The sequence below is a fragment of the Lacerta agilis genome, chromosome 4 (assembly GCF_009819535.1).
Source record: "Lacerta agilis isolate rLacAgi1 chromosome 4, rLacAgi1.pri, whole genome shotgun sequence".
NCBI lineage: Eukaryota > Metazoa > Chordata > Lepidosauria > Squamata > Lacertidae > Lacerta > Lacerta agilis.
Window position 1 is genome coordinate 69,870,944 of NC_046315.1, and position 15,074 is coordinate 69,886,017.

General features: G+C 41.8%; 2 protein-coding genes across 5 annotated transcripts in view; one reads left to right on the top strand and one right to left on the bottom strand.

Moving 5' to 3' along the window:
* Positions 1–2,753, top strand: part of PPP2R3B (protein phosphatase 2 regulatory subunit B''beta) — a 37,866-nt gene extending 35,113 nt beyond the window's left edge. For both annotated transcript variants that reach the window (XM_033147492.1, XM_033147493.1), the window contains one exon: positions 642–2,753. In XM_033147492.1, coding sequence (XP_033003383.1) covers positions 642–786 — 145 coding nt within the window. In that variant the 3' untranslated portion in view covers positions 787–2,753. The remainder of the gene's footprint in view (positions 1–641) is intronic.
* Positions 2,028–15,074, bottom strand: part of LOC117045920 (cohesin subunit SA-2-like) — a 55,540-nt gene continuing 42,493 nt past the window's right edge. For all 3 annotated transcript variants that reach the window (XM_033147491.1, XM_033147489.1, XM_033147488.1), the window contains 12 exons: positions 14,744–14,831; positions 14,326–14,406; positions 12,581–12,673; positions 10,659–10,821; positions 9,423–9,574; positions 7,890–7,991; positions 5,918–6,072; positions 5,684–5,812; positions 4,625–4,803; positions 3,537–3,711; positions 3,075–3,156; positions 2,028–2,672 (listed from right to left, as the gene is read on the bottom strand). In XM_033147491.1, the coding sequence (XP_033003382.1) occupies positions 2,664–2,672; positions 3,075–3,156; positions 3,537–3,711; positions 4,625–4,803; positions 5,684–5,812; positions 5,918–6,072; positions 7,890–7,991; positions 9,423–9,574; positions 10,659–10,821; positions 12,581–12,673; positions 14,326–14,406; positions 14,744–14,831 (1,408 nt within the window). In that variant the 3' untranslated portion in view covers positions 2,028–2,663. The remainder of the gene's footprint in view (positions 2,673–3,074; positions 3,157–3,536; positions 3,712–4,624; positions 4,804–5,683; positions 5,813–5,917; positions 6,073–7,889; positions 7,992–9,422; positions 9,575–10,658; positions 10,822–12,580; positions 12,674–14,325; positions 14,407–14,743; positions 14,832–15,074) is intronic.

The window sequence follows — 15,074 nt, forward strand, 5'->3', positions numbered from 1 at the left end:
TTATGGTTGACAACAATCCAGCTTCAAGATATGACTTACGAAGCTGGCTTGTTTAACTGAGCATTACTTATTTTTAAACTATGTCCCCCTGTTTGTGCATAATGCTGAGGATCTCTGAAAGTGAAAATCAAGTTTATAGAAATCTTCCTCTTGGCAGCATTAAAGGAGGGGAGGGGAGCATATGGGATTGATGCTTTGTTTGGGCTCATGAAGGCTTATCCAACTCCAAGCCACAGTTTGTGTGAAAAAAGGTCTACTGGCTGGTTAATGTAAAACAAGTAACAACACTGATGAGCAGTTACCATTTCTGAATCTGCCTTGGTAGAGGTCAGTGTTTATGCAATGAGTTGATAACATTCATTGTTAAAGCTGTCCCTGCAGCAGATTTTTAGTGAAAGTATCTAGGAAAACTGAGCCTACAAACTCCACTGTAAAGTAATTTTTCCTGTGCAACATGGAAGGGGTTTTCTAGAATAATGCCTTCAGGCCTCATCTTAAGTCATACTCAGCTACCTATCATACTCAATGGATTTTAGTTACTATCACCAAAAAATGGATCAGCTGGGAGCGTAATTCAATAAAGTACAAGGTATGCCCATAAATATGTACTTTATTTGTTAATTCCTATGTTGCTTTCCTAGTTATGAAGCGGAATTGAACCCTGGAGATCATCAGAAGACCAACGTGCTGAAATATCAGATGGAAAAAAGGCCTTTCTTTGATATGCCTTCCCATTTGGCAGACGTTGACTTAGATGAGTATGACTATGAAGATGATTTTGAATGAATTGTGTTGTTTGTATAAAAATAAGGACCGTCTGCAGCAGGTCTGCTAAATCTATGTAGGGCTTAGTTTCCAGAAAAAGTAAACTTAGTTCTTTGTGCTGCAAAGTTAATATTTTAATCATTTTGGATGATAGCTATTGTTAGTCACACTCAAAGTAGATCCATTGAAATGAATGGTCTTATACATGCAGATCAAAGGGCTTACTCTGAGTATGACTAACATGTAATATCACCCTTAGATACCTTGGAAAAAAGAAAGTTGCTTTGTATGGAATTACTTTTTTGTATTTATTCATTAGATTGTTGCCTGTAAAATAGTTAATTTATTTGTAGATAGGTTATATTACCTTTATGGAATTACAACGTACCTTCCCCTCCTAAAAAAAAAAAAAGTAGAATTCTTCCTAGTTTTCATTTATAGCGATAATGGTCTCCCAGCAGAAATCTAATAACTGCCAGAGTTCAAAGAGAAAAATGTCACAGCTGTGCGTGAAATGTCAAAGCATCACTGGAGAAGCTGGTGCATGCAGCAAAATGTGGCCTTGCCCTGAAAACTAACACACAGTGCTCCTTTTAGTCCTGCAATTTAAACCCCCACCGCCACCCATTGCAAGAACGGTTTTTATCGCTCACGCTCGACTGCAGTGGATGTTGTATTCTGTGTCAAAGGAACCAATTTTTAAACCTTATGTAAGTTTTACTTGATCTGTGATGTGCACTAACCTTGTTATGGGCATTTAGTGTGTTTCCTCAATGGTTAGCTAATGACACATTCCATGAGTATTCATACCAATGGTGTCAGAGCAGCTGAACAGTTTGATGCTTCCCTTGCCTAAGTAAGGTGAGAAGTGATGGCTTTTTTGGACAAGCTAGAAGTTGCCACACCAGTGTTTTTTTTTTAAAGCATAAGGTTTATAGTGCCTTAATTATCCCAACATTCACACAAGGAACTAAATATTGTGTTCCAGGAAGATTCTTGCTGTTTTTCATGTAAAACAAAAAAGGTGTAAGCTATTTTGTTTGCAGTGCAGATCTGTTTAAAGCATTTAAATATTTTCAAATAAAGTTTTTTTCATATATGTAAATTCATTGATTTCCTTCAACATCTGTGTAGATTCTTTTAATACTACTGCAGCTTCTAACAGATGTCTGTTTGCACACAATAAGCCAAGGGAAACTGGGCAGGAGGCTTTCCTTTTTCACTTGCCCACAGTAAGAAAAAAAATGTCTCATTTAGGCAGATTGAAACAATCACTCATTTTATTTTGCAAACATGATAATATAAAAGTATGAAACCAAACAGCTGTTTTACAAGCTCAGTGACAATGAATAGAGCACATTTTCACCCTAGTACCAATATTAGACTGCCATGGTATACAAGAAAGCATATGAAATACAAATTAGAAATCATGTATTCTTAAGGATTCCCACCCAACCCACATACATAAATAGTTTCTCTTTCTCTATTCCCCAGAAACCCACTACCCTGCTTCTGTGTTAAAAAGTAAACAGTCTTGTTTCAAAAGTGGTCTGCCATGGGCCCAACATAAAATACTGCTCTGCTACTATATGGTAGGTTTTCCAATTGTTGCCCTGACTACAGATGCATCTGCTGTCACAGTTTGGACAGAGAAACTTCAGCAAAATGAAAATCAAGTGTTTTCAGAAAAAAAGTGTAGTCACAACAGCATACCAAACCATGTAACACTGGCTGTAGAAATTATTGTAATTGTGGTCATTACCTTTCTCATGATTCAGTTATACTGTAACCATACCATGTCATGCTTTCAGCTAACCAGGTGTGGCCCCCATTGCAATGCCTGTACTTTTCTTCATTCACATGAAAAAGCAGAGGGTATGTCCAAATGTCTTTGCTTCTTACATCTCCTAAATAATACACAAATCAAGGTTATTACACAGAGCTCTGTACAGACCCTGTGGCCGACCTGAATTGCAGTTATATTGCTATGTGAATAATGTTTTCTAATAAAAAATGTATTTTCAATCACCAGCTCCTCATCGGAGCAGAAATGAAGAATGGGTAACAGTGGTGCTGGGCCGATTGGGTTTTGAATTTAGGAGTTACCACTTATGTGTGTGTGTTTAACAGGCATTAATGGTAGGCAGATATTACCACAACAGATTAAAAAGTATACAGTACTGAGTGTTTTCCCAAGATTTGAGACGCTAAGTGAAAAGGCTTTGTGAGCAATAGCCTTATTCTTCCCCACACCACCATTGTGTACTACCAACAAAATATCTGAAACTTTGATATAAAGCCATCCTTACCTGGTCAGCACCAACAACATCAATATCAGCCTCTTCAGCCAGAACCTCTGCTGTATTTTCTACCTTGACACCATCTGGAATACTGAAACGAGAACCCAGATAGATTAGCTGCTGACCTTGGAAACTAGTTTTTGTAATCTAGAGGCCAAAGAAAGACTCTCTTTTCTAATAGGAATAATGGAGAAACTCTTTTTTGAAATTAAGAACTGGTGGCTAACAATACACTTCGGGAAGGACCCTGCCATTTCCAGTTAAAGAACAGCATACCAGAGCTCTGCCCAAGACTCTTGAGAGCTGCTGCCAATTGGAGTAGACAATACTGGGCTAAACAGACCCTACAAAACAACTTCTTATATTCTTCAGTAAAGGTTGAATTGAAATGATTCAGTTCTTAAGTGCTGCAGAAACTACAGCCAAGAGAGAGATTCCAATTGCAAAGATACCCCCAAGCCTGTTCCTTACCTATATTTTCTCTTCAGTCTTTCAGGACCAATTACTGATGGATATTCTTGGTGACAACTGTCATGAGATTTTAGCCTCTTCCTGCTTCTCAGTGCCAAGGAAGGGAGATCAGATGGGCAGTGGGCATGTGAAGGTGTGTTTGCCATCTCAGTGTGACTGGTTTTGGCGCAGGATCCTGGAAACAACGAATTATATCCATCATCCATCCACATGTCACTCAGTGCAAAGGACTAAACACGCCAGAATGCCTTAACATATGCCTTAACAAACATATTCCTAGAACCACTACCCAGAAGTACCAACAGGTACACCCTAAGTCTATGCACAGGTGAGCTGCCAGTTCCTCCTTTCTGACTGTTGTTCCTTGCACCACATCAAAGGCCACAATGAAACTTCAGGAGAGGGTTTGTGTGGGGAGCAAGAATGTAAGAGTTCAAAGCTGAATGGGTTGCTTCCAGGGGCCAGGATGTAAAATGTTTTCTCAGTGGATACAGAAGCTTTTGTATTTCCGATCTTCAGGAGAGAATTTCTGTGCTAATGTAGCCAAAACACAGACAGCAACAGCTTTTAGAAAACCCTGAGTTTTGCAAAAAATATAAAAAAAATGCAGTAAACAAAACCAAGGGAGCATGCTCAGTGGGTACAAAATGCTGACTTACTTGGGGGAAACAAGACTAGCTGGGAGGGGAGATAGAATAGAGTTGCTGGGAAAGGTCTAAGGATAATTCTCCACCCTTTTTATATCTTATCTCACTGTCTGGATTCATTCTGACCAGCCTTGTCAGCAACAGAGCTTTCTCTTCCCTGCATGCTACAAAAAGTGGCGGGGGAGGGGGGTTGAGAGAACCCCTGGAACAGCAAAGGGGAGACGGGAGTATTGTTCCATCTGGCAAGATAGGATAATGGAGAAACTGAAAGGGCTAAATGAATGACTTTGTGATTACTGAATATACATGGTTAAATTGCATTATATAGATTAATTAATTGCTTTGTTCCATACAACTGCTACAGAAACCAGATGAGTGAATTACGGTATATTGTTAACCTACAGATACATAACTTTTAAAAATAAAATAGTAACATCATACCTTCAGAGAGGTTTTTTTTACATGGTGTCCTATCGGATGGCCATTCACTTATGCTGCTGATGATAGAACTCTCATCTTCTTCACTGGCCAGCAAAGAAGTTCTGTACCACTCCAGCGAGTACACAAATTCTTCTTTACAAAGTGCTGGTTCAGAGGTATATCTCAGCAAGTAACTATATCTGGATGTGAACATGAGGGAGAAATACAAACGGCCGAAAGATCAGGAGCTCTTCCCTGACAAGGAAGTGGTTCACTATAGTAATTTAACAAAGCTTTTCTCTGTTTCTTAACCAAGGCAGCCAATTGCTCAACTAAGACAAGTCAACATTAATTTGGAAACAATTCCGCACAGAAAAGACATTTAAAGTACGGCATGTTTAATGTGGACTTCCAAGGTGCTTGCTTAGTGTAGCAGGAGTATACTATTGCAGCAGTTTCCTAATTGCTTTTCATATTCCAGTGGCTCTGCTGTAGAGAAGGGATTGATAACAACACTGCTTGCTCATAACATGCACCACCAGTGTTTTATGCATGTGTGCAGCTGCACATAACCCTTCCTACTCCTGCTCTTAGGTTTGGCCAGCAAGGGTCAGCCTAAAAGCACACAGAATTAAGTTGTATGTCAGGCATCTTGTGGCCCTTTATAGATCATTGGACACACAACTCCCAGCAATCATAGCAAACGTTCCTAGAATGGTGAGAGCTGTAGACTAACAATATCCAGACAGCCACAGCGTGTCCAATTCAGTGCTGTATGAGCTATACTAGCAGCAAAAGTAAACCAGAGTCTGAACAGTTCAGCCCACCTCTTCAAATTGGCAGAAGACGACCAAGGAGGAGGGCAGCAACAGAAATCCATGGCAGAATTGTACACAGAGAGGTTGCCATTTATTCGCTCCGAGCACTAACGCACAAGTAGTTTGTAAGCAGGAGCCATGCTATGCCTCAGTTAGCACCTCCTGTACGTAAGAGTTTATTTAAGTTCAGTACCGCAGAGACTCCTGTGCTCTTGCAGCACTGAGCGTCCAGAAGCATTTGAACACCAAAGGGAAAACTTACACAAGTCTTTTGTCGGGCTTTAGAAGCTTATTGGAGAATTCACTAAGGATGAGCAGGAAGTTCAGATTGGGGGGCAGGCTCTTCCCTTCCAGGGCAGCAATTCCTTGAAAGGCAAACTCAATACCTTCCCTTTAAGCACCAGTATGGAAGAAAAGAAAATGAGAGAGCACAGAGGTTTATAACATGGATACCACACAATGGAAGACCAAGGGACAACATGGATTTGGCACATACTTGTGTATCATGGCTACTGACTCTCGACTTTTCACCTGGTCCCAGCCGAATGTCAAAGCAAAGCGCCGTGCAAGCTCTTTAATGTTGTTGAAGGAGGCATCTATGCTGTTAATGCTATTGCTGTTGTCCTGGCTTCTGGCATGCTTCTGAAACAGCTGTGGACCACAGGAATTGATATTAAAATTTCCAGGCAATTAAATGGGGGAAAGCCCCAAGAACACATACCTGCCATACATCTGACAAATTCCTTGCTCAGGATGCAGTTAAGCGCCAGTAATCTGATTATATATTTTTAGAATCACACCAAGCTGAGCAAGAATCCAAACACTACAGGTGGGAATCCAGGCGGGTGGTGGGCAGATCAGAATACATAGGGGACACAATTAAGACACCTAAACTCTGCCACTTCTCCAATACAAAATTGTGTGAGAGCATGAGAATAAACAAATAAACCATCCCTTCTGAGTGATGCCATTTAATTAAATAACATGAATTATCCATTTGCATGTAACATGCAATTAACCCCTTTCAGAATTCTTCTGAATATGGGAAATCCATTTTTAACACTTCCCAATACTTTTTCTGAGGAGTATTTTTGTGGATCAGATTAAGCACATAACTTGAGCTATCTGTACATTTTTTATTGAAGCCTGCCTTGCTTAACTTAAATGGAGAACAAGCCCGAAGTGCTCATTAATACAAGAGAGAACATGATTTCCCCCAAACAAACTGGCTAGGTGGGTTATTAGCATGCTCTGATGTTCGAACTTTCCAAGGTCAATGAAACTCCCAAACTGGGCTGGTTGCCTATGTGATATGTAAACACAGGCTCCTGGCTTATGTGAGCAGAGCGCAGCTCACTAAATGCTGCTGACCCTCCCCATCTCTCATATTTCAGCAGATGGGTCATGGCACTTCCTAAGCTCTTGACGACATTGTTTGAAATCCACTGGGCTCATATGTCAGCCATCTGAAGGGGGACATTCTGAAGCTGGGAGGGTGGCATGTAAGCTTGCAGAGCAGATAAGACAGCTCAGAGCAAGCTAGCCTAGGCTAGCAAAATTCTGCATTTTTTATATGACACCAAGATAAAACGCATCAGTGCATCTGGGGCCTTGCTCGCACGGAAATGGTGAATCTGTATTGGAGCTACACCACTTCCAACTACAGAAAGCCAAGGTTCATAGTACCCAGGGCCAGCCAAGTTATTTTGGCACCTCCCGCAGAAAATCCCACAAGCACCTCTCCTCTCTGCCAGTAAAAATAAAATAATAAATGAACCAACTAACAATTCCCTGCCCTTTCATGAACTGCCCAAAACAGCCGTCTGAGGCATCCACCACAACCTGCCTAATGGTAGGTGTGGCCCTGGATAAAGCCAGCATATTCAGATGGCAAGTAGGCCCTTCCCTTTCTCCCTAAAATCTATTCTTCTATGTGGAGGTAAACAATTTGGAGGAGCATTTCTCATTCATTTTGAACACCAGCTGCCCCCGCCTCATTTGCAGGTCAACACAGCCCAGACATGGATTTGCTACATGAGTGAGAACAAGGCCTAAGACACATAGGGCAGTGAAGAAAAGAGCACCCTGAGAACTGCTGCCAGTCAGAGTAGATAATATTGGACTAGGTGAACCAATTCTAACTTGTTATAAGAGTTTCACTGTGCAGACGCAGCAGCAGAGCCAGTCTGGCACCTCCTGCTAGTGTGCCCACATAGCACCAGAAACTAGCTAGTGCAAAACACAGTGAATTGCCTTTTAAGAGGAGTCAATATTTGGAGCCACATCGCACCATTCTTAAAGGACTAACCTGGCAACCAGTACAGTTTTGGCCTGTGTTCAGAATTTTACAGATGACACATAAAGGCCTGAATGACTAAAATACCTGAAGGAGCATCTCCCCGCCCCCGCCCCCAATAAAGTCCTAACCAAGAGTTCTGTCAATGGGATGTATACAGGAATCGCCCTACCTGCTGCAAGCAGAGGTTCAGTGTTTTTGCACTTTGAATTTTGTCATTCTGCCTCGTCCGGCTCAAAGTTTCTTTAATTATGTCGCCAAACTCATTATAAGTCTGTTAAATGGCAAAGAGGGGGAAACTCTCAATCATGTCAAGGAACAGCATTATTTTTTTAAAGGCTATTAAAAAACAAAACAAAAATGTAATTTTATTTATAGCTATGTATAAGGAATGATGGTATTTAGGCTCCATTGTACATTGCAAGCGTTTTCTCCCCATTTTATTCGTGCAGTACACTCCTGAGTTAACACATTTAATTGGAAGTCAGTTTCATTTCCAAACAGGATCTATATAAAAACAAGAGAGCGGTGAAAAGAAAAATCACAGGCCTAACTTGCTTGGTTTTGGAAAACCTAAAAAAATATTCCAGTCAAAGCTACTGGTCAAGTTACCAAATAAGAACTGAGCAGGGAGGTGTTGAATCTTCCCCTCCAGGTGCACCCCACTGCACAAAACGTCTAGAATACTCTTAAGACATCCTGTGCTTATTTCCTGTGTGTGTGATTACGCAGAGACCATACCTGATCAGTTTTGCAGAAGTGTTCCATGTGATGACCTAATTTGGACACAAAGCTAAACCAGTTCAGCGTTATGTGCATAGGCCTGCTCCCACTCCCTCCTCCAGTGCAGCCAACAAGGAGGAAATCAGAGGCATCCACTTCTGCTTTAAACAAACCACAATCTTTTTCTTCATCCAAACCAGGAACTGCAATTTAGTTTTAACCGAGGTTTATCTGAACAAACCAGGACCACACCATGATTTGAAGTAGGCTTTTTTTCAGGCAAGCTACGGTGAACCATCTGCAATTTGCCCCTTGTAAGAAACAACAAACTGCAGCTAGTTTAAAACTGGAGTGAATGCTTCCAATCTCCTACTCATGGCCACACCAGTGTGGAGGGAAGTGTGTGGGCCTGAGGCTGGTGCACATAACACCAAGCGACGGTTTTGTACTATGTTTAGCCCTTCTCACTATGTTGCAGCTAACCAGTGTATGTTCAAACAGAACCACAGCCAGGCACTAGATAAGTGTGTTGGCATCTTTGCACTTTCAACTGTATTTTGAGTTTTCAACTCAAAACATTTTAGATGCATGTACTATTTAAAAAAAAACAACAACAACCCTGTAAGGTGTGAAAAAGCCAGCAGTCTACAGACACCTTCCAAAAGTTAATTCCTTGTAAGATTCCCTCAAAGTATTGAGAGTATTAGCAATGCACATAAACACTTCTCCAGCCTGCCATAACTCTCCCCCCCCGTCAAAGTGTAAATATGGGTGCTGCTAAGGAAGAGTCTTCTAAAGGTGCAGTCAGCAATGTGATAAAACAGAATGGAAAACAGAGTGTACTCATTTGTACTCACCATGACACATGCGTCAAGACTGAGTGTGTACTAATAAACTCAGTGTTTGTGCTTGCTATATGTCTACATATATATATAAATTTTACAGCATTTGGAAGGCATCGTTAAGGAGATTATTCAATTACCTTCATATAATGCTTGTAGATTTCAGCAGCGGCAGTCATCTCGACAACATTATGGACAATTAACTTGCAATAAGCTGCAAGGAGGCACCGTTTCAGCTGCAAGGCATCCAATTTTTGTTCTTCCTTCTTTTTCGCTTCTTCTCCTGTCAAGACTACAGCAGCGAGTTTGGTTAGGTTTCATGCTAACACTGCATTCCGAAGCATTTTTAAATACGAACCTTAATCCGAGCAGTAGACACCCTCAAGTACATGGCCAGCTCACAAAACCTTAAAAGCATTTATTTGTTTTTTAGATGGTAGTGGGGTCATCCCTTATTCAAACATCATAGAATCACAGAGTTGGAAGAGACCTCGAGGATCATCTAGTCCAAACCCCTTCAATGCAGGAATATGCAGCAGTCCCATATGGGGATTGAACTTGCAACCTTGGAATTATCAGCCCCACACTCTAACCAACTGAGCTACCCAGTCTCATCTGCTATTTCACATGGATCTCCTCACTCAAAAGCAGTATGTACAGAGCAGCAAAGAGGAGCAAATGAATCCTGGAGGTTCCCTAAACCCTATGTAACTATGACTGGGGAAGTTAATCACATTCATATATTGCTGGATAAAAATAATAAAAATCAGTGCAAGTGCAACTCATTTTGTATTAACAAATAAATATGCACAGTTATGTCATCTGGGCTATTAACATTTCCTGGTGCATTGTGCTAACCTATATACTAGAAATACTAATGCAAGAGTGTTGGGAAGAGCTTCTTGTAGGAAATATATATGATGGCACAAGGTATTTTTCTGGAGTAAATTCTCCATCTTCAGTGCCAGAACCTGCAGTAGATGGTAACTGCAGGGCTGATTTCTGAGTGCCAATAGAATCTTTATCCTGGGGACCAAGAATGAGGAGGAAGATTAAACAGGAGAGCATTGAAAGCCCCATACTGAAATAAACACATGATGAGCAATCACATTGGCACCTGCCGTGGTGCATCCACTCCATCTTCCTTCGCATCCTGGGAACTCCGTGTCCATTGATATTACACAGACACCATCACTGTACTGTTTTCAGAGCCTGCTAAAACTTTTTGTTCCAGTAAGCCCAACGAGGCATGTAATTTCAGTATGTGATTTTAGTTGCTATCACCCTGTCTACCTTGGGTAACAGAGCACTACTAAGTGGAAAACAGACATTATCAGCAAAGTATGTTTAGTTCCTTGCTGGAAAGCGCTGCCGACCTCTGAATTCTCTTGCCTCCTCTGTGAAAACATGATCCTGAATGAAGAAGAGCAGTTTTGATTGAAGAGATGAACTGGGAAGGTACTCCAGGAACCCAATCAGTCCATCACTTAAACCTTGATGACTTACAATCATCAGCAAGTCGCAAAGTATCATAAAAGCCTACAATGATAAATAAAAGAAAAGCAACTTAGGCACTTCTATTTTGAAATATTTACAAGCCACCTTTCAGCACCACGCGCACCAAGGCAGTAAATAACAATATAACTCCAATTGTAACATAACTGGATTACAGCACATCAAACCCTTGAGCATTCAAAAAATACGAAAACCTCACCAGCTATAATTCAGCTTGTGAAATGCCATTTTCAAAGCCACACACACACAAAAAGTATGCACTTCCCCCCGCCAACCTCCCACAACTGAGATTAGATTAAGGATTCCACCAATTCTTTATCTGCCAAAAATTTGTGATGATTGCTATGAGGAAGGCAAAACCCTCAAATGGGTCCATTTGTTTCGAGGCATATTCCTTCCCAACCCCAAATACAGCAACCATTTTGAACCACAGCACCAAAGGAGCAGAATATAGGGTGGAGGCAGGAGAGTTGCTGCTCTGCTGACCATGTTGTTGGGGCCCAACGCCTTTGGCTTAAGCATTCTGGAGGTGGACTGGAGTGAAGACTTCTTTACTCTGGTCCGCCGCTCTTGCTGCACCCATTTCGAAGGTCGTGACTGGCCAATTTAAACAAAAGTTTTTGGCAAGCATTCCCATAAGCCCCTGCAGTTGGCTGATTCCAACAGCTGTCTGCAAGGGGAAATGCTTCTTCTGCGCCCCAAGGGAAGCCATGCCAGGCCGCACATGCTGCCCACCAGGGAACTCTGCTGAGTGACCATTCTCCATCTCGCCTGTGCTAGTAACACACAGCAAAGTACAGCTTAAGATTTGCCCTAGCTGGCTTACTAGGATGGCACTACTGAAAGCGAAAGCGCTTCTTCTGCCAAGTCCAGTCCACAGTGGAAGCGAGTGCCCAATAACAATCAAGCAAACCCCTTCTCCTCACAGGCTCACCTTCATATTTCATCCGATCCCCATGGACAACACCATGGGGGGAAACACCATTAACACCACAAAGTGTGAATCAAAAGGCACTTTAAACTGAAGACGCTTCCAGGAACACGACTGGTTAAAAATTCCTATGAGACAACTAAATTCCCAACCTCAACCACCTGGGCCCAGGATGACAGGAGGGGAGATTGCAATTTCCTCATGTGGAGAAAAACCAAACTGGGTTAACTGTTCTCATGAGGAATAAATCCTCACTATGGTCCACCAGGGAACAGGACTAATCCTCATCCTCTGTGCTTTCAAGTGTTTAAAGCATGTCCTACCTGTAATCCTTCTTAGGCAAGTCAGTATTATTCTCCCCAATGCTGCAGATGGAGATGCTGAAGAGAGCAAAGAGTGGGTTGCCTAATGCCTCTAGTGAATTGATGGCAGACACAAGATGCAAACCAGGGTCTTTCTGGTTCACAGCTCAGCCTGCTTAGCCACTAGGTCACACCAGCAACTGGGTGCTGTGTTGTATACAGATTAGAGCAGGCATCCCCAAACTCGGCCCTCCAGCTGTTCTGGGATTACAATTCCCATCATCCCTGACCACTGGTCCTGTTAGCTAGGGATGATGGGAGTTGTAGTCCCAAAACAGCTGGAGGGCCGAGTTTGGGGATGCCTGGATTAGAGTCAATTCTTCCTTCCTCCCCATAATTTTAATATCTCTAGTCAATACAGCGCCCCTCAAAACAAGGGAGTACTTCTTCAGAATATGTGTACACAACACTTGCCCACATTGCTCTGAGGATAGGGAGGGGTGCAAATCTAAAGGGAAAAGTCATACGAAAGGGCTTGTAGGATTCGTACCTTTTCACGTAACTCTCTGCTGCGGTGGCTAAGGTAGCACGTACAAATGTGGCAGTAGTCCCTCAAGTGCGTCCTCAAGGCAAGAATGATTTCCTTTAAGGAGAAGGAGAAAATCAGAAATCATTTCTGCAAAATGCCTCTTTGAATAATTCTATGTCATCGAAGCCCATCTCAAGACTTCTGTGAAAGGTGCGGAACTTTGTAGCATCTCAAGTTTCTTCTTCGCATCTTATTCTGTTTGAAGAGGAAGCACAGAGAAGGGGGGGCGGAAGCAAGGAGTCACAGGAGCTGTGAGAAATCTCTATAAAATCCACAGGACACCATGATCCTCCTCATTCTGCCTTTGTATCCAGCAGGTTTTCACTCTCTATCTTGCCAGTAGCGTAGCACAGAGATGTGCACAGAATCTAATGAGGGTTTATTCCCCCCATCCACTGTTTTGCAACAATCTGTCACACTATATAGACAGCTTAGTGATAGTGTGGAACAAGGACAAGGTGTAATCAGCTCCAATCTGTGTCAGCTCACTTCCCCTTGTCACTCAGGTCCCTGCTGCAGGGGACCAAGGTGTCCCAGAGAGGGAAATGCTGATTTGCATAAAGATTTTTTTTTTTAATCTCACAGTGACATCCTTTCTTTTCTTTTCTTTTCTCATTCTGAGATACAGCCATTGCTTTTCTTCTAGGGGAAAGTAGGTGCCAGTACTGCGTACCCACAAGAAAAAACAAGCACTGGCTACAGCATCCCACAAAAGACTGCAGATGAAATCAAAACAGAAACCACACAAACATGCAGCAAATGAGCTGCTGGCACGATTTGTTTGGGTTTTCCATAAAAAAAACACAGATTGTATTCTGCATATAACCATTGTTTACCAGGTACAATATGGCAGCCAAAGACGTTTTGGTGTCCCAGGTGCCCTTTAATTGTTTCCCAAAAACTCTCATCAGGGCAGGCTGCCCCTATCCTCTCTAATGGTTGGTATATAATATAAATATAAACTCACTTTTTTGGGCATGTGTACACTGCATGTGCTAGGAAGACGTCAACATGCTGCCCACAGTGTTAGTTTTATTTATTTCACAAGATTTATACACTGCTTGACTGTAATAAAACCCAGTGCTTTTTTTCTGTGGGGACACCCCCCCCTAAACATTTAGTGAATCTTTGTACTTTTGTTCATTTACTGTACTTATTTTCCCCGATTTGAACTATAAAATGGTGGTTTTTCTTGAGTCAAAATGAGAGTACCCTTAAACATTTTTAAAGGGAAAAAAAGCACTGATAAAACCTCAAAGTGGTTTATACTCAAACAGTTCACATTTGCACACAGTGTCCATGTGATCAAAGGAAAGCACATGTTACCATAATGATTTTCTTCCCGAGGAAGAAAATTTTCAGTGTGTGAAGCCCCTGTTTCACAGGTAGTTGCTCTCTTTCCAACCTGATCGGTTGTTATTATCAGATGCAAAGTTTGCAAAAGTATGAACAACATGCTTCTGATGCAACCTGGGAAGAGGATAATGGATCTCACAAAGGACTCCAAATAATCTCTGAAGTGAGAGCTCAAGGCTGGTGTTGCTTGCTTTTGAGTCACTACTGCACCAGAATAAGGAAATCAGAACATGAGCCACTTTTGCTTCCGGAAGCTCAAATTCTTCTGAAGGTCCAAATTGACCAATGACGCACAAACGGAAACAAAGAAGCCTTGAGAAGTGGTTTGAAGTCCCCACCCTGCGACTAACCTTGGAACAAGTGTTCTCTACTGCAGAAGAGAGCTGCCAGAGCAGTGCAGAATAAGCACATTGTAAAGCAGGCAAAAGGATCTGCAAAAGAAAACCAAGAGTTGCGATTTAATCATTTCAAATCCTGAACCGAGAATCTTAGCATGGGCAGTCACCTTACTGCAGAAAATTCCACTCCTCTGCCACAAATAAAGAATCCAGTGATTCACCCACATCCAAACGCCACTTCCGTCAATTAATTAAGAATGTGTTCTACTCAGACTCAAGTATAAGCTGAAATTCAGCCTAACAAGATGGGAAATGGCCGGGGGGGGAGGTCATTAACCTCATAGGATGCTGAAACTAGGACTTAATTTACACTGGTGTGCTATTTTGGAGACGCGAAATATTTTCTGGTCCATAATATGGTTACGGTTACCTGAACAGGTAAAGGATTGTGTTCCACCTCAAAACCAAGGAGCTTAGCCACTGTGTCATACAGATTCCACCTGGTGAGATCATGAGCACTACAAGTCCAAAAGGAAACACAGCATCACTCTGAGAACTTTCAAGCGGCTGTGACAAAACAGTCCCATCAATAGAATACTCAAGACTGCCCTCACCCTCTTTACTCATCATTTTGATTCCAACTCGTTTAAGAAAAAACAAAACAAAACAAAAACAACCCTCAGAAATCCTTAGGTTGGCAATCTGCACAATGAAGCATGGCTTTAACTCAATTGTTTGTTTGTTTTGTAAAAACAAAAACA